Here is a 24,541-nt window from a genome sequence, read left to right on the forward strand (position 1 = left end):
AAAATCAAATGGGGAAAACAAATAAATAAATGCTCAGAGATGGAAAGTTTCTAAAATATTTTATTTTATTTTTGTGAGTGCTAAAATATTTTATTCAATTACAAACTCCTCTCTTTACAAATTTGAATATTCTATTATTCTCCATAATTTCACTATTTGCCAGTTACTCAGTCTTTAAGTTATTAAAATCCTTCCATAGTTGATCAACGATAAAAAAAAAAAAAAAAAAAAAAAAAAAAAAAAGGTTAGTTACCAAAAAGCTCAATCAATCACTTTTATTATTATTTTTTATTTGATTTTTGAAAATATTTTTACAATTAAGAACAATGAAAACATTTTTGGTTTTTTATTTAATTTTAAGAATTAAAATCAATGATAGTTTCCAAAACAAATGTCTTAATCTACAAAGTTTCCTAAAACATGATATGATTGATATCTATTATGATATTGATGGTTTAGATTTAATTTAGGACAAAAATTTCCTTCAAACCAGTTTGGAGAAAATATCATCCAATCCATTTAAAATAGTGCTAAGTGTCTATAAACATTTAAAAGTTACATTAAATTTAATCTAAATTAGTAAACTGCTATTAATGACATTAAGAATTTAATGTGCCTTTTAAATGTTTATACACTTGGCACTATTTTAAATGGGTTGAAGGATATTTTATTCAAACTGGTTTGGAGGAAATTTCTGTCCATTGAGTTATTTTCGGAATTAAAAGTTTTAAAAGAAATTTTACAAATAGAAGAAAATGCTCTGATTGACAGTTTTACAGTTTTACTATACCTGGGTCTATAGTTTTTTATTTTTTCTCCCTAGGTTTCCAAAATAGTCAGAAATGGTACCTAACCTATAGGAAAAGACAAAATCGTACTTCGTTAGTTTTCGTCAGTCCCAATTAACAGAATTCCACGTCATCGCCACGTAAATGAGTTGTAAGGCTGACATCTATCCCTTGTTCCACGTTGGCACATTTAACTAACCATATCATCTAACCTAATTCATCCTTCTTCTTCAAACCCGAGTTGCATACCCCATTTACCCTTAAATTGCATGAACCCTAGAATCGAGCTCTAGAGTCAGTTCTTCTGCTATTCCCCGAATCGAGCTTATATCAGACTCACGCGTATGTATGGAAATGTCGAGGTGCCTTTCCTTCTGTTCCCTTCCTTCTTCTTCTTCAACCCAAAGCTACACACCCATTTATCCCCAAATGACTTGAACCCTAGAATCGATAAATCGTTTATCCCCAAATCGAGCTTACATCATCTGTCCCCAAATCGAGCTTCAATCTGGTTTGCAGACGCACGCATAAGGGATCTCAAACTGCCTTCCATCCGTTGACCATGAGAACTCGCACTGGAAGGTGCGAAGAAGGAAATGTCATTAAGTCGAGTACGGGAATCCAAAGGAAATGAATCTTCTCTCGGCTTGGATAAGGTATATACTCAAACTCAAACCAAATTTCTGGATGGTTTTTTTGGTGAATACGGTATCAAAATTAAGTTCATGCTATTTTCATTAGGAGTAGATGAAGTCATCATCTGGATCTGGATCTACTTCGGTGGACTGTACTCAGATGTTTCGGGTTTGTTATTGCTCGTTACTTGCACCTTTGAAGACATCCTGGACTTTAGAAAACTCTGGAAGAAGATTTTGGGGTTGTGCTACCTATGATTCTAACGCGAGTAGTTTCATTGCACCACAAATCTATACATGTTTTACATCAAAATTGATATTTTTCAAAATTGAAGTGTTGATAACATGAAGTGAGTGTACTGGTTTGATTCATATTTTATGTATATGTAGAGAAAAGTGGCATGCCGATTTTTCAAATAGATGGACAAACCAATTTGTGAAAGGGGTATGAAAGTTATTCTTGCGCTGTTGGATAAGGTAAAAGAGCTGGGAAATGAAAATTATCAATATTTGGCAATGGTGAAAGACCTTGAGACTAAACATGATGACCTTGAGACTAAACATGATGGTTACAATGTAAAGGTAAATCAACTAGAGAAGAACGATGATAGACAATTAAAAATGCTTACCTACTTAGAAAAGGAGAATGATATATACAGGGCAAGAGAGAAATTTCTCATGTTTGGTTTATTGTTGTCATGGTTGATAATAGTGTTAATTGGTGTTATTGCACTACGTAAATGAGTGTTTTGTAATGTTGTATTTAGGGTTAAATTCACTTTACCCCCTAAAGTTTCAGGAGTTTTTCAATTCGAACCCCAATGTTTAAAAATTGGCAATGTACCCCCCTAATGTTTCAAAAATTTTCAATGGGAAAAATATAAAAAAGCCTCCCAAACTACCAGCCGTTTTCGATTTAGCCCCCTAATGTTCCAAAAGTGATAAAGTAGCCCCCCAAGCTACCAAACTATTGCATTTTGGCCACTCCGTTAGTCAAAACCGTTAGTTTGGACAAAAAACTGAAAAACGACGTCGTTTTGTTGGGAGACTACTTTATCACTTTCTGAACATTATGGGGTTAAAATGAAAACGGCTGGTAGTTTGGGGGGCTTTTTTATATTTTTCCCAATTTTTTTTTTCATAAAAGGGCATTGTAGTAACTTACCCATAACAAAACGACGTTGTTTTGCAGTTTCCGTCCAAACTGACGGTTTTGACTAACGGAGTGGCCAAAATGTAATAGTTTGGTAGTTTGGGGGGCTACTTTATCACTTTTGGAACATTAGGGGGCTAAATCGAAAACGACTGGTAGTTTGAGGGGCTTTTTTTTTTATATTTTTCCCATTTTCAATTCTGACCCACCGTTACTAATTTCCGTCTAATTGGAAGAAAATCATCCCACGTGTGTCTCACATAGGATTTTGATGCCCTGTATTCTAATTTTGCTCTCATTAAAACCTATGAAATTACGTAATTACCATCAATTTTATAAGTTTTAATGAGGGTAATTACGTAATTTTATAGGTTTTAATGAGAGCAAAATTGAAATAGGGGGCATCAAAATCCCACATGAGACGTACGTGGGATGATTTTCGTCCCATTAGACAAAAATTAGTAATGGAGGGTCTGAATTGAAAATTTTTGAAACATTAGGGGGGTACATTACCAATTTTTAAACATTGGGGTTCGAATTGAAAAACTCCTGAAACTTCAGGGGGGTAAAGTGAATTTTCCTCTTGTATTTATCTAAGTGATTAGTTATAGACTTGTGTGTTATTGAACTAATTAACTAAATGTTTTGTTAATGTTGTATGTATTGATGAGTTATTATTGTGTCATGATATGCTATGAATGGATGAATTGATGTAAATGTTATTATTTTATGGAATTCATGCACATATATGGGTATGCACAATGGGTAGGGAAGTTGTACAATTTAATTTGACCAAATTATGTACATTCCAAATTGACCATAATTTCCATACCCAATGTCAAGTTGTACAACATGTTGGTATACCAATTTCTAATATATATATATATATATGTGTGTGTGTGTGTGTGTGGAAATTGGTATACCAACATGTTGAAGTTGTCGACACGAGGCATCTTGAAGTTGTCAGGCAAGGGGAAGCCCAACACTCGATCAATGAAAGGCAAATTGGTGTTGTCCATAAGCTCTCCCGCAGCCCCTCTTATTGGACAAGAATAGAGATGTCATCTGGACAATGATCCGAGAGAGGATCTGAGAGCGCCTCGGGACCAAGGAGTAGTAGGTGAATACCACACTATCTCTGGAGGGATAACTGGTGGAGGACAGTCCAACTCGGCCAAAAAGGCTTACGAGAGGAAAACGCAAACTGAAGAGGTATTTTCATTGCAAAGACCTTCTAAGGTTGCAAGGAAACACTCAATGGTCCTTCCTTTTTCCCAAGAAGATGCCAGGGGGGTAATGCAGGCACATGATGATCCACTAGTAGTAACAGTGATGGTGGCCAACCATATGATTCATCGAATTTTGGTGGATAATGGAAGCTCGGCCGATGTCCTGTATTGGCCGGTTTTTAAGCAAATGAGTATTGATCGTGATAGGATCAAACCATTTGGCTCTCCCCTAGTCGGATTTACAGGGAGCAAGTCCAACCAATTGGTCTTATTTCTCTCCCTATAACAACAGGGACGGCACCCAAGCAAAAAATTGTGATAGTAGATTTCTTGGTCGTTGATTGACCCGGTGCCTACAATGCCATCATAGGTCGTCCTACCTTGAATAAGTTGAAGGCCGTAACTTCAACTTACCACTTGATGACAGAGTTCCCAATAGAAGAGGGAGTTGGAGAAGTGAAGGGGGATCAGACTCAAGCGAGAAGATGTTATAATACATCTCTCAAGAAGGCCTCAGATCCGACTCATATTGTAATTGGTACAGAGGGTGGTAAAGGCAATAATGAGTCAAAGGGTGAGCCAGCTAAGCCACTAGAAGACGTGGTAGTTGGTGAAGGCAGAATTTTGAAGGTCAGGATGCAGCTCGGTCCCAAGATTCGAGAGGGTCTCGTCAACTTCCTTTGACAGAACTTGGAAGTTTTTGCATGGCCTCATGATGATATCCTAGGAATCAGTCTTGAAGACATTCTCCACCAACTCATTGTGGATCCGAGTGTGAAGCTGGTAAAGCAAAAAATAAGGAAGTTCGCTCCTGAGTGAAATATGGCTATAGCTAAAGAAGTGGAAAAGCTACTCAGAGCTCGGTTAATTGAGAAAGTCTATTATCCCGATTGGTTAGCCAATGTAGTATTGGTCAAAAAATCCAATGGGAAGTGGAGGATGTGCGTAGACTTCACTGACCTTAATAAAGCTTGTCCAAAAGACAGCTTTCTATTACCCCGCATCGATGCGTTGGTTGACTCGATAGTTGGGTATGGTTTACTCAGCTTCATGGACGCTTTCTTTGGCTATAACCAGATCTACATGCATCCAAAAGATCATGAGAAAACTGCATTCATAACTGACCAAGGCATGTACTGTTACAAAGTCATGCCCTTCGACTTGAAAAATGCAGGGGCAACATACCAAAGGCCGGTCAACAAAATGTTCCGAGACCAGATCAGATGAAATATAGAAGTATACGTTGATGACATGCTGGTCAAAAGTGTACTGCCACAAAACCATGCACTTGACTTGCAAGAGATGTTCACAACCTTGAAGAGGTATAGGATGAAGTTGAATCCCTCAAAATGTGCATTCGGAGTCTTGTCGAGAAAATTCCTCGATTATATGGTGTCGAGCCGAGGAATAGAAGCCAACCCCAAGAAGATACAAGTTGTTCTAGACATGCAATCTCCGAAGAATCTAAAGCAGCTCCAGCGGTTGATGGGAAGAATTGCGGCACTAAATCGGTTCATCTCACGATCAACCGATAAGTGTCTTCCATTTTTTAAGATCTTGAGAAAGGCTTTTGAATGGATTGATGAATGTGAAAAAGCCTTCGAATAGCTAAAGAAGTATCTGATGAGCCTACCTTTGCTAAGCCAGACAATATTTGGAGAAGTGTTGTATCTGTACTTAGCTGCATTGTGAAAATCCCCAGGCCAGAGAATGAAAGATTAGACAGAGTGGCTCGAACAGATTCGACAGTAGATGGGGACACTAAAGATGAAACACCTATCCAAATTCTTTCACAATCATCCATTACCGAGATGGTGTCGGTCTCGACAGCCGAGACCATACCTGACTGGCAACTGGAAAAGGGAGTCCTTCATTCAGATCGAAAGTTAACTACTCGGTTGAGAATAAGAGCTGCGAGGTTTACAATGGTAAATGGAACTCTTTACAAAAGGGGTTTCATGTTACCACTCCTCAAATGTGTTTCAAGAGAGGAAGGAAATTATATCCTCAGAGAGATCCATGAAGGGATCTGCGGAAGCCATTCTGGAGCTAGAATACTGGCACACAAAGTTGTCCAAGCAAGTTTCTATTGGCCTAACATGTGTCGGGACTCGGAATTAGTTAGAGATTGTTATAAGTGCCATCGATTCGCTAATGTTACTCACCAACTCCCTGAAGACCTGAGTGCAATCTCTTCACCTTGGCCATTCTCACAATGGGGGGTAGACATAGTGGGACCATTGCCTCGTGGCAAGGGGGTGTACGATTTGCAGTTGTTGCTGTGGATTATTTCACCAAATGGGCAGGGGTTGAAGCCTTAGTGAATATCACAGCCAATACGATAGAATGGTTTTTATGGAAGAACATCATATGCTGGTATGACATTCTCCATGCATTCGTTACTGATAACGGCAAGCAATTTGATTGTGACTCATTTCGAGACTGGTGTGCCAAACTCCATGTAAGGAATTACTACTCATCTCCAGGGCACCCTCAAGCGAATGGGCAAGTAAAGGCCACCAACAAAACGATCTTCAAAATCTTGAAGAAAAAGCTTGATGATCGCAAAGGAGAGTGGGCAAAAGACCTTCTAGAAGTTTTGTGGGCATACTAGACAACCAAAAGAACTCCAACCGAGGAGACACCATATGCCTTGGCATTTGGAACTGAGGCAGTCATTCCAGCCGAGGTAGGCGCGGGCAGCTATCGTGTAGAGACCTTCCAACCCAAGACCAATAACGAGGGCTTACAGCTACACTTGGACTTGCTACAAGATAAATGAGATCAAGCCCAAGTGATTATGTCAGCATACCAGGCAGGAGTAGCTCGGTATTTCGATAGAAAGGTCAAGCCTCAGGGCTCCAAAGTTGGAGATATGGTCCTACGTAGAGTCACGTTGGCGACCAAGGACCCAGCTGAGGAAAAGCTTGCTCCTAACTGGGAAGGACCCTACATGGTAATTGAGTGCAAAAAGGCAGGAGCATACCACTTGGAAGATTCCAAAGGTAAGGCTCTTCTGAGGCCATGGAATGCTGAGCACCTTAAAAAGTACTATGTCTAAGATGCTATAATATGTGATTTCTTTTTCATTTCGTTATTTTCATTCCTATGAATAAAGTATCTTGTGGTTAAGCAGCATTCAAAGTTCATGAGTACAACTAAAGAAGCTTTTCCGAGTCCTAAAGAGACGCAGTTGAAAAAGCTCTCTCTAAGCTTAACATAACCCAGAGTTCAAAAACCTAAGAGATTTCCCGAGACCCACTCGGAGAAACATAACTATGGTTAAATCTGGGGTTAAAAACCTAAGAGATTTCCCGAGACCCAACTCAGAGAAACATAACTATGGTTAAATCTAAGTAAAATTTTAAGCCTAAAAGCTTTCCCTAGACCAAACTCGGAGATACATAATTATGGTTCCTTTTAACTGCTTTAACCTAAAAGCAAACAACAAAGGGTGTTATGAGTTGAAACTATCTTAAAAAATAACCAAAGTGTTATTATTCCGAGACCTGATGTTAGACTTACGATGTTTTTCAAACAGTTAAACACAAAAAGTAAACAAAAACTCATTTCATTAAGAGAATTGAGATATATACAAAAAAATCCTTTAAGGATTATACATTATCCCTCTTTGGGGTCAAAAATAGGAACAACTTTAGGGACCTCAGAAGATGTAGACTCGGCAGTGTCGGCCTCGACAGATTCTGCATTACCAGGGACAGTCTCGGTACCTTGGCACTGTTGATTCGTGAAGGGATCATAGAAAAATTCGTTTATGCCTGCTGCATCGAGCATTTGTTCTTGGCCAAGGTTAACCAAATGCGCCATCCTTGCATCTAAACAAGGGATGTCTTCAATCTTCACCTTGTCAAGATCAATTGAGCGTGTCAGATCCCTAGCCCAAGCTCGGAAGGTTTTGAAGCCCAGAATAAGCCCATCATCCCAGGCAAAGTTTCGAGTCCATGAGGCAAAGGACAATTGGCACAGATAATTGGCAGCTCGGTCTTGGCTTCCTTCAGTTGAGCCTTCACCTAGACGTGCTTGCCCTAGAAGAATTTAAGTTTCTCCTCGGCGACAACCTTGGCTTCAGTCGCCTTCACCACTAAGGCTTTCTGACCTATGACCTTAGCCTGAGCCAACTTCAGCTGATCTGAGACCCCCGCATGCATTTCCTCTAGTTGGCTCAGATCCTCCCTAATGATGGAGTTGTCCTCCTGAAGTCGGTTCACTTCAGCTCGGAGACCTTTAATCTCAGTTGACAGCTCATTGGCCTTAGATTCAGCTCTTGCCCTAGCCGCAACAGTCTCAAAGGCCTCATCTTGCATCATAGACTGTTGTCAACCTGAGAGCAGCAACTCCCCATCTTGCCTAGCCACAGTTTCTTTCAACTTGGCATTCTCAGCTTCCAGCTCAGCAACCTTGTCTTTGAGATTGTTTGTCTCGATAGCCGAGTCTGTGGCCACCTTTCGAAAGTAGCAGTACTAGACCAACGACTTCATGATGCTTTGTAACAAAATGTTATCAGTATATATATATATAAAAGAGAAAAAAAGGAGAAAGGTAATATACTCACAAAAAGTTGGAAGAAAATCATCTACTTAGCAATGCTTTGAGCAGATGTGTCATGTTCCATTGTTAGGCTCTCGTGGGGAATTAAATCCACCAAGGCTTGGAAAGGGTTGCCCTTCAGATTACCACTGAACTTAGTAAGGGGCCCGCCAACAGTCCAATCCACCCTTGAGGCCTTATTAGTAAATCAGAAGAAGACGAGGCCTCGGCTGCAAAAGCCTTCTCGGCACGGGAAGGTGTCAGCATCCAAGCCTTTCTAGGTTTCGAAGCCTGACCTATGGGCTCATCCTCAGCAATAGGAGATAGAGGCCGAGGCCTTAGCCCTTCCTTTGCAGCAGCAGTATGCCCCTCGGCCCTTACACGCACCATCCCTACGGAGCTCTTTGAGTGTTCCTCTAGCTCTATCTCATCCAAGATGTGTTGGATGTTTGAGCCCAAGGGTTGAAATGACGCGGACTCGATGGGAATTGCGGTCCCGGCAACAGCATCCGTCGAGACTAAGGGAGTAGCATTCAACAGCCGCACCGAGATGGGCCTGTTTGCGAGGAAGGCCTCAACTTCTACCGCAGGTTTTACCACGGGCTTAGGACCGGTCCTCCTCCTAGCAGCCAAGAAGTTGGCAAACTGATCCTGCACCTTCGCCTTCTCCGCCATCACCAGTCTCCTATTTTTTAGTTGAGGAGCCTCGGGCTCATCTACCAACTTCAAAACCCCGGTTATTAGAAGAGAAGGAGTGCTGGGTTTTTTGGCCTTGGCATCCATCTTTAGAGGCCCTGAGGTTCGAAGTTGTAGAGCCGCAGGTTGGTCTGGTCCCCCACTTATTTTTAAAGGCCCACCTGTACAAAGTGGAAAATTCTTCTGTTTTAGCAGCTCCATCACCTTACTCTTGCCTTTATCAAGTATGGGTTTTTGAGGGGTAGCCCCTCGAGTATTTGCTACTGGAAGGTATGAGGTGACAAGCTTTGGGTCCTGGACAATTTCAGAAGCAAGCCTTTTCTTTGTTCCTCCAGCACCTCCCTCAAGGGTTTTAAGGCCATTTCCTTCCGAGGCCGCCCTAATTAGTCTGGTGTAGCTCATCAGACTCTCATGTTTCCGAACCCACGCTAAAACTTTGTTCACACGGCGCTGCTCATCATCAATAAGGCTTGGTTCTTTAGCTGCGTTTCCCGAGGAACTCTCGAACTTTCGGCAACTTCAGTGGGATAGAACTCCTATTGACCCATAGCAAAAAAGTATTTACTCTTCCACCCGTGGATGCTGGAATATTTACTGTCCATATGGATGAACTTCCCCCGTTGAGACTGAAAGTGATGAGAATCAACAAGCACCATTAAAGAATCCATTGGATGTTCCAGTTGGGCCTATATTAAGAGCAAGATGCAAGAAATCAAAGAAGCACTTAATGGGCTGATTCAAGAGATTTGGGCTAATTCTAAAATGGGGCATTCCAAGCTTGGCCCAAAGGGAGATGAAGGCATAATAAATTTGATCCAAGCTATTCACGGAGCAGATTGCACAAAATTTCCTTAGCAATGGCATGGATTAATGGTTGATTATGGCTGATTGACTATCAAATTATATACCAATTAATTGGATGATTCACTTGCCCAATTACATGCCAATTAATTGGTTGATTGACTTAAATCAACCTTAATTTTAGGCTTTTATTAGTTAGCCCTTTTTTACTTTATTTAGTTTCCAATGTTGTAAACCAATTTAATTTCCTTTCCATACTAGGCAGGTACTCTTATTTTCAGCCATGCTCTATAAATAGCATGCACTCATTGTAATGAGAGAATCATGAATGAAAATTAGAAAAAATGTGACACTTGCGTCTTCTATTGGTTCTTCAAAGAACTTGTGAACTTATCAAGGATTATTCCTTGTGGCGTTCAAATTTATATACCTTCGGTTCGCGTTTCATGTATAAACGTTGGGTCGATGGTTGTTTCTTTATACCTTTGGTTCGCGTTTCATTTATAAACGTTGGGTTGAGGGTTGTTTCATTATACCTTTGGTTCGCGTTTCATTTGTAAACGTTGGGTCAAGGTTTTCTATAAAAATCTGCATTTTAGCTTTCTTGGGTCCGTATTCCAATATTGTTGTTGGGTCTCAAAGCAAGTCGATTGAGGTTCGCATCATTTGGTATCAGAGCACAGGCTAAAATCAGGTTTCCTATCATTTTGTTTTTATCTTTTGTTTATTGTTATCATCCTATCTTGTTCTGTTTGTATTCATTATTCCTTCTTGGTGTTTTACATCGTGCACTAAGTTAAAATCGTGCACCAAGTTCAAAAAAAAAAAAAAAAAAAAAAAAAAGAAAAAAAGAAGGGAGACGTCCAAAAAAAAAAAAAAAGGAGACGTCAAAAAGAAAAAAAAAAAAAAATTGTACTCTTCCTTTTGATGTAGCTGATGATTCGAGGACGAATCCTTTGAAGAGAAGGGGAATGATGAGAATCAACAAGCACCATTAAAAAATCCATTGGATGTTCCAGTTGGGCCTATATTAAGAGCAAGATGCAAGAAATCAAAGAAGCACTTAATGGGCTGATTCAAGAGATTTGGGCTAATTCTAAAATGGGGCATTCCAAGCTTGGCCCAAAGGGAGATGAAGGCATAATAAATTTGATCCAAGCTATTCACGGAGCAGATTGCACAAAATTTCCTTAGCAATGGCATGGATTAATGGTTGATTATGGCTGATTGACTATCAAATTATATACCAATTAATTGGATGATTCACTTGCCCAATTACATGCCAATTAATTTGGTTGATTGACTTAAATCAACCTTAATTTTAGGCTTTTATTAGTTAGCCCTTTTTTACTTTATTTAGTTTCCAATGTTGTAAACCAATTTAATTTCCTTTCCATACTAGGCAGGTACTCTTATTTTCAGCCATGCTCTATAAATAGCATGCACTCATTGTAATGAGAGAATCATGAATGAAAATTAGAAAAAATGTGACGCTTGCGTCTTCTATTGGTTCTTCAAAGAACTTGTGAACTTATCAAGGATTATTCCTTGTGGCGTTCAAATTTATATACCTTCGGTTCGCGTTTCATGTATAAACGTTGGGTCGATGGTTGTTTCTTTATACCTTTGGTTCGCGTTTCATTTATAAACGTTGGGTCGAGGGTTGTTTCATTATACCTTTGGTTCGCGTTTCATTTGTAAACGTTGGGTCAAGGTTTTCTATAAAAATCTGCATTTTAGCTTTCTTGGGTCCGTATTCCAATATTGTTGTTGGGTCTCAAAGCAAGTCGATTGAGGTTCGCATCAGAAAGTTGTACAGGCCTTCACACTTTGGGTTCTTTTGGAGTCGGTATACCCATAAAAACTCTCGTATAGAGGGAAACTGTCATAGTCTGAGAGCCATGGGCCATAGCATGAGGCAGGCATAGAACAACCTCCATGCGTTGGGCACAATCTGATGTAGAGCCAAGTTCACATGGCTCAGTAGCTCTCGTACTACCCGTGGGAAGGTAATCGAAAACCAGCGCAAAACATGGTCTCATACAGGCAGACTTCGTGCGCATCAGCACGCACAATGGCACTAATCTGTTCGTCGTCGAACCGAAGCTTCACCAACTTGGGAATAAAACATTCTTCCTGGACCTTGCCCTTATCAGCCTTGGTTAATTCTAGCCGCCAGAAGGCTGGGTAAGTATTGCCACCGAGACCATCTGAGCCCGAACCCTCGTCACCAGACATGGTCGTTAAAGGATGGAAAAGGCAAAAAGGGAAAGAATAAGACTCTCAGATAATGAAGAAAATTCATAAGAGAAAGCTCCTACCAGAAAATGAAGAAGGTGAAGGGAAAAGAGAAGAAACCACTTTTTATAAAGGTTCACCTCGGAAACATGCGCATTAAATGCGCTGATAGAGGCGCACCTCTGCAGCTGACACGTGGAGGTACTCAAATACCTGACTTGATGAGTCGACAAGGTCTCAGGAATACCAACCGATGCCACCTAAGAATTTGAAATTCAAATTTTCCCGCCAAAATTTGAAATTCAAAAATTTATCTGCCTAAAATTTGAAATTTAAATTTCAAAAATTTTTTAGAAAATTTTCCCGCCTTAATCATCTTGGACATTTTCATGCAGAGACCGGCCTCAGAAGACAAATCCATTCTTCCAAACATAAAAATTTCCATAGTCATGACATGGAAATTGAGGGTAACTGTTGGGTCATAGATCAACCCATCAAATGTCCGACAATCCTTGGGCCCAATCTAAGCACGGAAAGATCCAAGCCCAGCAAGGTTTCAGGTAACCAGGCCTGAATCCCCAGCTTCCGAGACCTACAGATCCGAGACCCATAAAATCCAAGACCTTTGAAGTTGAGACCGTTAAGTCCGAGACTAACTCAGGACACATAGGTCTCGATAGCAAGGATAACTTGGATGTCTTGGGAGATATAGTTGTTAATAGATAAGCGATCTTATCCATCTATCACATCTATTTAAAATACAAATCAGATATGCTATCCAATGATCGCATACAAATATTCAAATCAAGTGATACATGTAACCATCAAATCCTACGATCTTAATCCCCTAAAACCTCGGTAAGGATAACTACTTGAATCCCTTGTTAGCAACTGCATCACAGAAACTCAAGGAAGAGTATGTCATCAGTTAGGGGACTTCCACTACTTCATGCCTATACAAGACGGGTCATTTCTGCACATTTGGGTAAGCGGAAGTTTGGCCCTAAACTTCCCTTTGTTGCTTATACTCTCTCTCTCTCTCTCTCTCTAAAATTCTGACTTAGGCATCAGAGTGTCCCTGCCAGCTCACCCCCGGTCTCTTCGATCCTTCTCTTTTTCTTTGTTATGCAGTCAAAGCTCTTGAGTGTTAGTTGACTCGGACTCGGCAGGTGTGCCATGTCGCCAGTAAGAAAACTGTGCTTCAACACTTTCTCATCATGCCGTCTGACACCGACAGTCGGACAAACACCTACCAGAAGCCATGTTTCTTTGGACCTGTTTGGCTGAGTATGGCGTTTGCGCTAAGCTTACCCAGAATTACATCTACGCCGATCAGTTCTTCACCGCTCATATCTCTCCTCTTCAGGCAAGTTGTGTTCTTGTTCTTTGTTTCTCTTTCTGTTTCTTTCAATTGTACTCTACCTGTTTAGGTGCTTCCATCGCCGTAATTTCATTTAATTGTCGATTTTACAAAGAAAGAAAGACACCCTTTCTCTTTAATTTTGTTTCTACGCTGAAAATTTTAAAGAAAATCCATCAAAGAATCTTAAAGAAGTAGAATTTTCGTGTTCATCCAAACTCGGTCTTACTTTTCTCAGCAATTCTGTAGTAAACTTCACCGAGAGTTGCTCCGGCCTGCACCCAAGCAGTCTCCCTCCCCACATCAATGTGAATGGAGCGGAGATTGAACATGTCAAGAATAATGAACGCGACTTGGGATATTGATGCAAATCGCAGGTCCCCTGGAAGTGCGATCGAACGCATGTGTACCTGCGATCGAGCGCACTTCCAGGCACTTGCGCACCAGGCCCCTAGTTGTGCGATCGATCGCACCTGTAGTTGCGATCGAGCACACTCGGGCATATCTGTTCCACAAATGGACATCAGAGACATTTATCTTAGTTTTAATCTTTTGTTTAAACTATGTTTCTTTGTTAGTCGTTTATTCTATCTTATCTTTTAGTCTTTATTTGAATTAGGTTTCTTTGTTAGTCTTTTATTTGGTTTAGTTGTCTTTCGTAAACTTCTAAATTAATTTTATTTCATTGTTATTTTAAAATTAGGAGTCTTGGGCTATAAATAGATGCTTATAGCCTGTAACAATTTAATTCTCATTGTTTGTTTTATTTATCAATAAAGATTACTCAGAGTTTGAGTTTCTTCATTGTTTTCCTTAAAGCATAGATAGCCTCTATTGTTTAAGAAGATTTCTTTGATTCTTGAGATAGTCTCACAATCTTAGAAATATTTACCCCTTCAACTTACTGTTTTCTTGTTCACCACAATCCTACGCTGCATCAGTTGGTATCAGAGCTCCAGTTTTCTTTCCATGGCACCGCCAAACACAAGAAGAAGGGGCAACCTCTTTGCAAATCTAGAGGGCGTGTATGAACGTGAGGAAGCAGTTGGTGAAACACGCACGGAGGAGTGGTGGCAACGCATGGTGAATGAAGTGGAGATGCTGAGGAAAAAATTAAAGGCGAATCAAGCGGCAATTCGTTGGCAACGTATGGTGGATGAGGTGGAAATACTACGGAAAGAAATAGAGATCTTCACAACCCAAGTTGACAACCAGGGTAGCCCTAAAGTTTGTCACCACCAAACGAATCAACGCTTTGTGGATGAGGATAATGTGGTTGTCGGTCATAGGGGTGCATTCTGAAAAATGGAGAGCACGAATTAGGACGGAGATGCCGCGACAAGCCAACTTGACCATTATTCGCGAGCCTCAAATCCATCAACCAAATCCATATTCTGTGGAGGAAGAAAGGGAATCTGTGGATGAAGAGTTTCAGGAATCCGAGTTCAATGATGAAGAATTCAGATATGAAGATGTTGAAGATCCTTCGCAAGGATTTGGGGATTAGGATCCACCACCAACCTATAATGAGGAGCCCGAAGAAGATGACTCATGGGAATAGGAAAGACCCACAGAGGAGCACGAAGAAGATGAGTTTTTTTCCCATGTTTGGTGATCTCTATCCAGAAGAAGATGGCCAATTGGAAGAGGAAGGGCCCACAGATGTCATCACCAATTATGAAGAGGATGGCATCGCCGATTATGAAGAGGATGGCATCGCCGATTATGAAGAGGTTGAAGAAGACCTTCCAGGTGCATTACCTAATTTTAATGATAAAGAATTTGGTTATGTTGATTTTCTTGGTGTAGACGATATCTTATCCGATTCTCATAACAATGATTGTGATGAGTTTTATACGGACGAGGACAATTATATGTTCATGAGGGAAACAACAGCTAACCCATTCTTGAGTACTTTTATGACACGTGGAAGGGAGAAGGAACAAGAGAAGTACGGCAAATCCGGAGAATTGCCAAATGGTGTGTGGGGCCTTCACAACAACCATCAAGATATTTCGGTGATGAAGAGCATCACGCCTATTGTGGGGTGTTGCCTTGTCTTGATCTTGAGGAACGGCGAGTGAAATGAGTTGATTGGGCATCCAAAGGACCGTGGAAAGAGCCAGCCGAATTCGAGGGCGAATTCTCTCCAACAATAGGAGAATGATGTAGATCGCAGGTCCCCTGGAAGTGCGATCAAACGCACGTGTACCTGCGATCGAGCGCAATTCTAGGCACTTGCGCACCAGGCCCCTAGTTGTGTGATCGATCGCACTTGTAGTTGCGATCGCGCGCACTCGGGCATATCTGTTCCACAAATGGACATCAGAGACACTTATCTTAGTTTTAATCTTTTGTTTAAACTATGTTTCTTTGTTAGTCGTTTATTCTATCTTATCTTTTAGTCTTTATTTGAATTAGGTTTCTTTGTTAGTCTTTTATTTGGTTTATTTGTCTTTCATAAACTTCTAAATTAATTTTATTTCATTGTTATTTTAAAATTAGGAGTCTTGGGCTATAAATAGATGTTTGTAGCCTGTAACAATTTAATTCTCATTGTTGGTTTTGTTTATCAATAAAGATTACTTAGAGTTTGAGTTTCTTTATTGTTTTCCTTAAAGCATAGATAGCCTCTATTGTTTAAGAAGATTTCTTTAATTCTTGTGATAGTCTCACAATCTTAGAAATATTTACCCCTTTAACCTGCTGTTTTCTTGTTCACCACAATCCTACGCTGCATCAGATATGGGATTCATCTGCAGATTTGGGAAACGCCGCCACTTCGAATTTTCATCTGCAGATTATGCTTTTGAGCACGAGGCACGATGCGTGGATATGGGATTCATGCAGAGCAGTGAGAATGAGGATAGGCTTGTTTGTTGTGGAGGTGTTGAATCGAAGGTTTCGGATGTAAGATTGAAAAACAGAGGAGTAGAAGGAATTGTTGGGAGTATATATTGTTGGAGAGATTGGGTGAGAGGGCTGAGAGTGGCTCAAAAGGCCATGGGTGGCCGACGAATCACCCCAGGCCATGGGGGTGGCTCGCTGGCCACCCCATAGGCCATGAGGTGGCCGGCGAGCCACCCCTAAACAACCATTTTTTTTAAAAAAAAAAAAAAAAAAAAAAACCACGGGGCATTTTTTAAATTGATTTTTTTTCTTTTTTCAAAATGACATTTTTGTAACTTAACCTTGCCAAAACGACATAATATTGAATTTTCCATCCTATTTGACGGTAATGACTAACAGAAACTTGCTGGTACTTTGGAAGGCTACTTTATCACTTTTTGAACATTAGATGGCTAAAATGAAAATGATTGGTAATTTGGGGGGGTAAATTATATTTTTCCCAAAAATTAAGTCTCTGAGTCAACCTTCCAAAATTTTAAACTCTTTTGAGTTTTTTTTTTTTTTTTTTTTGAAAATTTACTCCATGAGTCAATAAAAATGATAATAAAATCTCTGCGGTCAAATTGTTTTAACAGCCGTTAGGGCTACTCAAAACACACCGTTTTACCTGATTAAAATATTAATTTTTTATTAATTTAAATTAAAATATTAAATCTAAAAAACAAAAAAAAAAAAATTGAAAAAAATTGAAGGGTCGCCACCACCCCTGGCCACACCACCCATTTCGCTTCTATTTGAGAAGAACCCAAAGCCTGAATCGATCAGAGAGTGCAAAAAATTCCATGCAAAGCTTTTAGTCCTACGGGCAATCTCAGAAATCTATATCGCAAACGACAAAATGTAATGGTTTAGACCAAGCACACCTCCTGTTCGACAAAATGATTCACAAGAACGTGGTGACATGGACTTCGATGATTTCAGCTCATAAAATGGAGAAGATCCTCCCAACTGCGATTCTATAGTAAGCAGTCATGGAGCATCATATAATTAGGCAAAGTGACTCATTAGTCTTCTTCACATATAAAGTTCAAAACTTATCTCAATGCAACCCTAATGGCTTTTAAAAAAATTTGACGACAAGAATTTTATGGTCATTTCCATTGATCCATGGAGTAAATTTTCGAAAGAAAAAAAAATCTCAGGAAGTTTAAAATTTTGGAGGATTGACCCAGAGACTTATTATACATTTTTTTATTTTTTATAATATATATTTTTTAATTAAATTTCTTTCAAAATCTGAAAACGTCTTGAAAAACTATTTTCTTTTATTTTAATTTTTGGTAAAATAAAAGTCTTTTCCTAATCTTTCTATATTCATTTGCCATTCGTTTTGAATCATTTGGATTTGAGAATCATGATTAAAATCTGATTGTGTGGGTGAATTTTGAGAAGGTATTTGAACTGATGCAGAAGCAACTGAGTAAAAGGGAGTATCTATTGTTGTAACAAATGTGTTTCAAACACTTTACAACTCATCATCACTTTTCTTTTAAATATATATATTGTTGTTATGATGATGTTTTACTTATATATATATATATATATACACACACTAGTTAAGACAGTACGTGCTTAATTCACAGTGGTAAGTATTGTTGTGTTAACATTAAAAATTTAATATCATATATAAAATATATTTATAATATAAAGTTGATATCCAAATCAATACGCAAACACATAACTTTTTATATAAATAAAAAGAGAGGTTATCATTACAAAAGTACGAAGATATAATGTACAAAAAAAGAACTCTAAGCAAGAGTTGATCTAAATGGTACACATACTTTAAATAAAAAAATAGCACATGTTTTTGTTCTTAATCTACTAATATAGGAAGACAAACACTTCCTTATTTGCCCTTGGTTAATATCAAATGTAGTTCCAAAAAGCACTACTTTTCAAGCTCAAGCTCGTCAAAGTGAGAATATAAGTTCATTCATCTTCATTTGGAGGATCATGAAGAGAAGTAATATTAAATTTATGGCATAGTTGTTCATGAACTTCAAGTAATGCAACTCGTAGCCGGATAATGAAGTCCTGTTTTGTTCTGGAGATGGCTTTGCGATGATCGATGCTCTCTATATCTAGGATCTTGTCCTATTTTTAGTAGAGTAAAAACATGAGGACGTTGTATTATTATTATTATTATTATTATTTTTGACATGTCCACACGAGACGGGGAGGAAGGATTAAAACTAATGACCACCGCTTCATGAGGCGTGGTCTCTAGCCGATTGAGCTACCTCTGAGGACATTGTATTATGGATGAGTGTAGATCAACCAAAAACAAAAATACGATTCAAAGGAGCGGTATAATTATAATTGTGCAATTATTTATTACTATGTACAAATAATCCGTATAGTGGCAAGCCATGTGTAGATTACAAAATCGCTTCAATAAGTGGTTTTATTTTTAACAAAGCCCAACAGGCAAGGATGTCTCTTTCATGTCAAAGCATTACCTGAAGAAATAAACCCATTGAATTTGACAGATGATCTGGAGCCAAATCTTTCTGACCCAAAGGCATTGGACAAACCTAGTCCAACAAGTCCTACTACATAGTGGCAATATTCATCAGTCATCGACTACAAATTTACATGACAAATTAGAGAGTAGCAGATCCACCGTGGAACAACTTAACTATACAAACTTACTTTCTAAGAGAATATGATTTTTCTATGATGCAAATACAGCTCACCACATAGTTGACATTCAGCCCCAGATGTGTGGATGATAACATAAATTCATTGTTTTTAAGATTAATCTTTTTTTTCTTCTTTTTTTTTTCGAAATTAGCATGACAAATTAGATGCAAATAACCAGTTAAAACAACGGGTCAAATAACTAAGCAGTAATCAACTACAAAGTTATATCTTCACCATCAGTAAAGAGAGAAATTTGAACAATTTTCCTGGTAAAGAACTATTATTGAAGGAATCATTAGCTTTTATATTAAGATGACCTCTTATTAGTAACTTATAGCTTATTTATTTGATAATGGGGATTGTGGATCTATAAGAAAGAGGTATACTTTGTGTTAAATATATTGGAGAGTAGAAGAGTGAGAGAGAGAAGAAAGAAAGAGCGGAAGCATCTAGAACTACATTGTACTGAGTCTGGTTGATGTGTGATTATAGAGGCCTCTATATATAGAGAGGCTAAGTGTGAAAAGTAAGAAATCTTAGACTAATTAAGGTAGGGAATAAACCCTAATAAGAAAGACAATAAACCCTAAAGAATAATATATAAAATATTCTAACATCTCCTCTCAAACTCAAGGTGCAAGCTTGAGTTTGGGAAAAAGAAAGGAAAATTATGATTTTTTTTTTGGTCGCCGGAAAGTCGCTGGAGAGGTGGCCGGAGGTAGTGGACAGCTAGAGGCGGCGGCTGATGGCAACTGATGGTGGCAGCTGAACCCAAAAAGTTAGGCTTGAGACTTGAATCCATTGGAATGGATTGGACCCCACATTTTGGGCTTAAGAGCTTGGAGTAGCCTTAAATCCATTTGGGCCGGTTTGAATGGGCCGAAGTTGGCCAAAACCCATCGACCATTTCATATGGCCTAACTCGAAATGATATAAACCGAGTCTAACACGTTGGATCGGGTTGAATGATTGGGACTGGTTAGCCTATTCGGCTGAACTAGGTTGGAAATCCGATTTGAACCCGATGACCCGGTTAGAAACCGATTTTGGACCGGGTTGGAGCGCCTTGGATGGATCCCATTTGGGTTGTAAAACCCAATGGACCGAACTGGATTTGAGACCCGCTGGGTCGGGTTGAGGCCGTTCAGAACTGAGCTAACAAGTGGGCCGGTTACATGGGCCAAAATGGCCGAAACTTGTGGATAAGGTTGGCAAAACAAGTACTTGGCAAATAAATAGGTACCCATTTATCCTATATATATAACTATTTTTTATGATGCCTAAAATTCCCCACTACATCACTCAACAAAAAGAAAAAAATTAATAACTATGAATTCTAGAAAATACACTTCTTTAACATTTAACAGAAAATACGTGTCAATGACTAAAAGAAGGATCTTAAAAGGGATGTGGCTACATAAATAAATAAATAAATATTTAACAAAATTCACTCATCACTTTTCTTTGTTCAACTCCTCTCTCCATTATACCAAAAAAAAAAATCTTATCTCTCCATTAGTCCCTATAATTTATTTGATTTATAATTAATTCCATGTGGTATACGAACTCAAAGGTTCCTGAGATATCTCCCCACTCCGTTCGCCCACAAATTTTCACTCTCGTTTTGAACACATTTTTCACACACTCAAAAAACCATTCCACACTCAAAAAACCATTCCACACACCCATTCTTTGCGGACCTCAAATCTCTCACTCCCTCTCAACCCCCTATCTCTCTCTCTCTCTCTCTCTCTCTCTCTCTCTTCCCAATTATATTAAAATCCACATTGCTAAAATATTCTTTTTTCTTTTCTTTTCGTAAGATGAAGAAAGGTAGAGTTTGCGAGCTCTGCACTAACCAGGCTTCTCTCTACTGCACCTCCGATGCTGCATTTCTTTGCTTCCGTTGCGACGCTACAGTTCACCAGGCAAATTTCCTCGTAGCTGCCCATGTCCGCCAACCGCTCTGTGCCGAATGCATGGCTTTCACCGGAGACCAAATTTCCGGTGCGGGAACTCTGACTCTCCCTCAGATTTGTCAATTTTGTTTGCCGGATGCACTTTCTGACGACGTTGATTCCTTGTCTTCTTCTTCAGCTTGCATTTCGAGTACCCAGTCTTGTGTCGCTGGTCCGAAGAGGATCGCGCTCAAAAATCGGAGAGTAAGAGAGCATTTATTGAAACATAGCGTCTCGAGCTCTCTAACGAAGATATCTAGAGAGGATGTGATTGTTCCGACAGCGTTGGCTAAGATGAAGATCGGACCGAGCGTGGACGCGAAGGCCGAGGGCATTTTCATGAATTGGTGCAGGAAGCTAGGGGTAAATGGTATTTTGGTTGTTCCCTCGGCAGCGCAAGCATTGGAATTTTGTTTGGGCAGGGTGGCGGCTTTGTCCTTCAGAGTGTCTGCGGCGGTGTCGCTTTGGTTAGCCTTGAGATTTTGCGGGGACAAGTCTTTGTCCACATGTCAGAACCTGAGTAGGCTCCAGGAGGTGTCCGGAGTGCCAACTAAGCTGATTCTGGCAGCCGAGGCAAGGCTCACACGTGCGGTAAGAATCGGGAGAGCACAACGGGCTTTAGAGGAAGGATGGGCCGAGTGCTGAGTACAATGTAGAGGAAATCCTTGGGTGTTTATGAAGATAAATTAGGCTTAGCTGAGAATCATATTTAATTTTGTAACTTCATTTTTTTTTCTACAGGAAAAATGCTCCTGGACACTTCTATTTCCACACTTTTAAATGCACAGTTTTTGGGACCTTAGTAAAATTATCATTGGATTCAAAATATAATACTCGTATATCCACAGTGCGAATGTGGTGACACCACAATCGTGCAGATGTTGCAGGTTGAGAGATTAGCATCGCTCTGACTATGAGCTTAGAAGTCCATGCTAGACCAATTCAGGTGATCTGATATTGTGGCATTTGGGCTTGAGCTAAGCCCTCTTTGTAGATTTGTATTGATGCCCTGTGTGACATGTCATTGTAATGTATATTTATGGAAGGTCTAGATGTAATCATTTTATGAGATGTATTAGTGGTTATGCTTAGTTTTATTGATAAGTTTATCAGGTCAATTCATGGCAAAAGTTATTATATATTATTTCCGCTGCGTTAATTGTTTAAGGACAGTGTTTTGTACTTTATTGTAAAAGAAAAAAATTTACTTTCGCCCATGCATTTTGGGCAGTACGTTACATTAGTTCATGTGTGTTTACCTATCAAAATGACATGCATTTTGAACATATATCAGTTTAAAATTAGAGGAAAGTTTTCCAACTTTGTTGGGCTGCAATAGCGCATTCCTTTCCTCATGGAGAGATTTATTTGCTTGGGTCTTGTCGTTATCATTCATGACAATATATAAATATAGATTATAGAGGAAAATGACCTTCAAATAATTTGAAAGCATCTGGGGTTGCTCGAGTCTCCACAGCGTAGTAAAGTGGACTATTTTTTTGATTATGTAAACTGAGGTCGACCACGATTTGATTCACCTTTTGCCGGCTGCACATTTTAATGAAGTTTGTTATACATTATATATAAATTTGATGCATCCAACTGACTACACCTTACTCTTTCCAAATCCAGCTTGTAACGTTTGTGTAATTAACAAAATTGAGATCCCTTGGCATCAAACTGAAAGCATGGAGGAGATCTGCATTGAAGAAAGATTAAACCCAAGATGGTATATATATATAATGGATGGAAGCATGAAGTGAGATCGAAGTGGTACCATCTTGAGTAACCAGCGAATAGTCTGAAGCACTTAATGTGATGAACCAGTCCCAGTGAGTGCTCATCTTAAGAAGCAAAGCAGCAGCATGGAGTGTGGCAGCAAGAGCCGAGGAGCCCATCTGGCTGGTTAACCGCATTACTTTTGCCAACCACATTAACATTTCCGAAGCCTCAGGACACATCTTGGGATTCAACTGAAATTGCTATTTCTCCTCTTTCGTAGCATCAAGCTGCAACAGGTATTGGTTTCTTGGATGATATATGGCCTTCAACAACCTCAACATCTTCTTACTATCTCCTTTGGTGCCACAAATATGATTAGCAAATACAGGGGGGTACCTCTTTCCTTTCAATGGAATTCTCTTTGGAAGCTGATATTCTTCAATGTTACTGCTTTCTCTAGATGATCCTGATATTGATGCTCCTAACATTAACACCAAACCAACTGCAAACACAGTAATCCATAGATGAAAACTTGAGATCCATGAAAAAGCTTTGGGTATTCTCATTGCTGAATTATTTGGATGCATAAATGAAAGCCAAAGCCAAAGCATCAATTATTGAAGTTCAGACATGTGCAACAAATGGTTGGTCGGCAAAAGGTGTGGAAATGTTAAATTAACTACCAAACTAACTACTAGGAAAACTTGATTGTTAAGGTAGAATTAATGCGTGCAAAACAAGGAAACTAGATTGTGGGCTCCTAGAAGGGGACTTGGACACACCATGAGAAATAATAATACTTTACGAATTAATTAGTTGTAAAAAGGTAAATGAAAACATGTTGGTTGAAAAAAGGTCAGGAAGATGTTAAACGAACATACCTATATATATATACTAGAAAACTTCATTGAAAGAAAACAAAGGAGGCCAGGTTAGATTTCAATGGTAGAATATGTTCAGAATAATGAAATTACTAGATTGTCCACGATCATGGTGAGCCTTTAGAAAGCGGCCACAACAAAAATTCCTTGGTTTTGTGACTCACATATAATGACATTCTTAGGCAAAAAAAAAAAATCATTAAATGGTTAGTCTTCTTCTTTTCTCCATCTTCTTCATCGACCATGAGCTTCTCCAGCGTCCTCTGCAGACTCTGATACAGTAGAGGATATCGGCACAGCACAAGAGGATGCGCCAACATCCTCTATTAAAGCTGGTGAGGCTAGTTGTGCCGGCGTCCTCTGTTGACGCCGGCGAAGGTTTCTATTCCGGCGTCAACAGACGACTCCGGCACAGAAACTTTCTCTCTCGATCTCTCTCTCTCTTCTCGACCTGGACCAGAGGACTATTTTGCTCTCCCTCTCGATCAAGACTTGCTCTTTCTCACACAAATCTGTGTGTGATCTGTTTAATTGAGAAAGAGCACTTATATTTTATATAACTTTAAAATATAAGTTTTAAATATTTCAAAATTTTAATTTTTAAAATTTTTAAATTCAAAATTTGAAATTAATGAACACCATTCAAACGACATTAATTAATGACGTTTTTTCAAGCCGTCATTAAATGTGCATTTTTTTTTTTTGCAGTGGACTTAATTTATTGACAAACACACATATGAGAGAGAGAGAGAATTTGAAGCTACCATGGATAACTATAAAGGAACAAGAAAAGAAGAGTAGCTAACATGCATGTCAACCAATATAAATAGGAATCAACAACTGTTAATGGGGGTATCATGTCTCTAACTCACACCAAATTCCTCCTTTAATGAATTTTTCCTTTTTGTTCAGAAGCTGATGATTCACAAAACTAGTAAGAGCGCACTAGCAACCGACTCTCTAAATTCCATTTATT

At 39.2% G+C, this 24,541-nt stretch overlaps 1 protein-coding gene and 1 pseudogene across 1 annotated transcript; one reads left to right on the forward strand and one right to left on the reverse strand.

Annotated features, from left to right (window-relative positions):
• Positions 1-20,827: 20,827 nt before the first annotated feature.
• Positions 20,828-21,607, forward strand: LOC132186248 (B-box zinc finger protein 32). The gene has a single exon (XM_059600123.2). The coding sequence runs from the start codon at positions 20,828-20,830 to the stop codon at positions 21,605-21,607; it is 780 nt and encodes a 259-aa protein (XP_059456106.2).
• A 770-nt stretch (positions 21,608-22,377) lies between these two features.
• LOC132187921 (beta-glucuronosyltransferase GlcAT14C pseudogene) lies at positions 22,378-23,250 on the reverse strand (annotated as a pseudogene).
• Between the last annotated feature and the right edge of the window lie 1,291 nt (positions 23,251-24,541).

Source organism: Corylus avellana, chromosome 6 (assembly GCF_965113065.1).
Source record: "Corylus avellana chromosome 6, dhCorAvel1.hap1.2, whole genome shotgun sequence".
NCBI classification, from domain to species: domain Eukaryota; kingdom Viridiplantae; phylum Streptophyta; class Magnoliopsida; order Fagales; family Betulaceae; genus Corylus; species Corylus avellana.

Bases quoted from the DNA above. Each gene is read 5' to 3' on its own strand.
- LOC132186248 (XM_059600123.2), top strand. From the start codon at position 20,828: ATGAAGAAAGGTAGAGTTTGCGAGCTCTGCACTAACCAGGCTTCTCTC.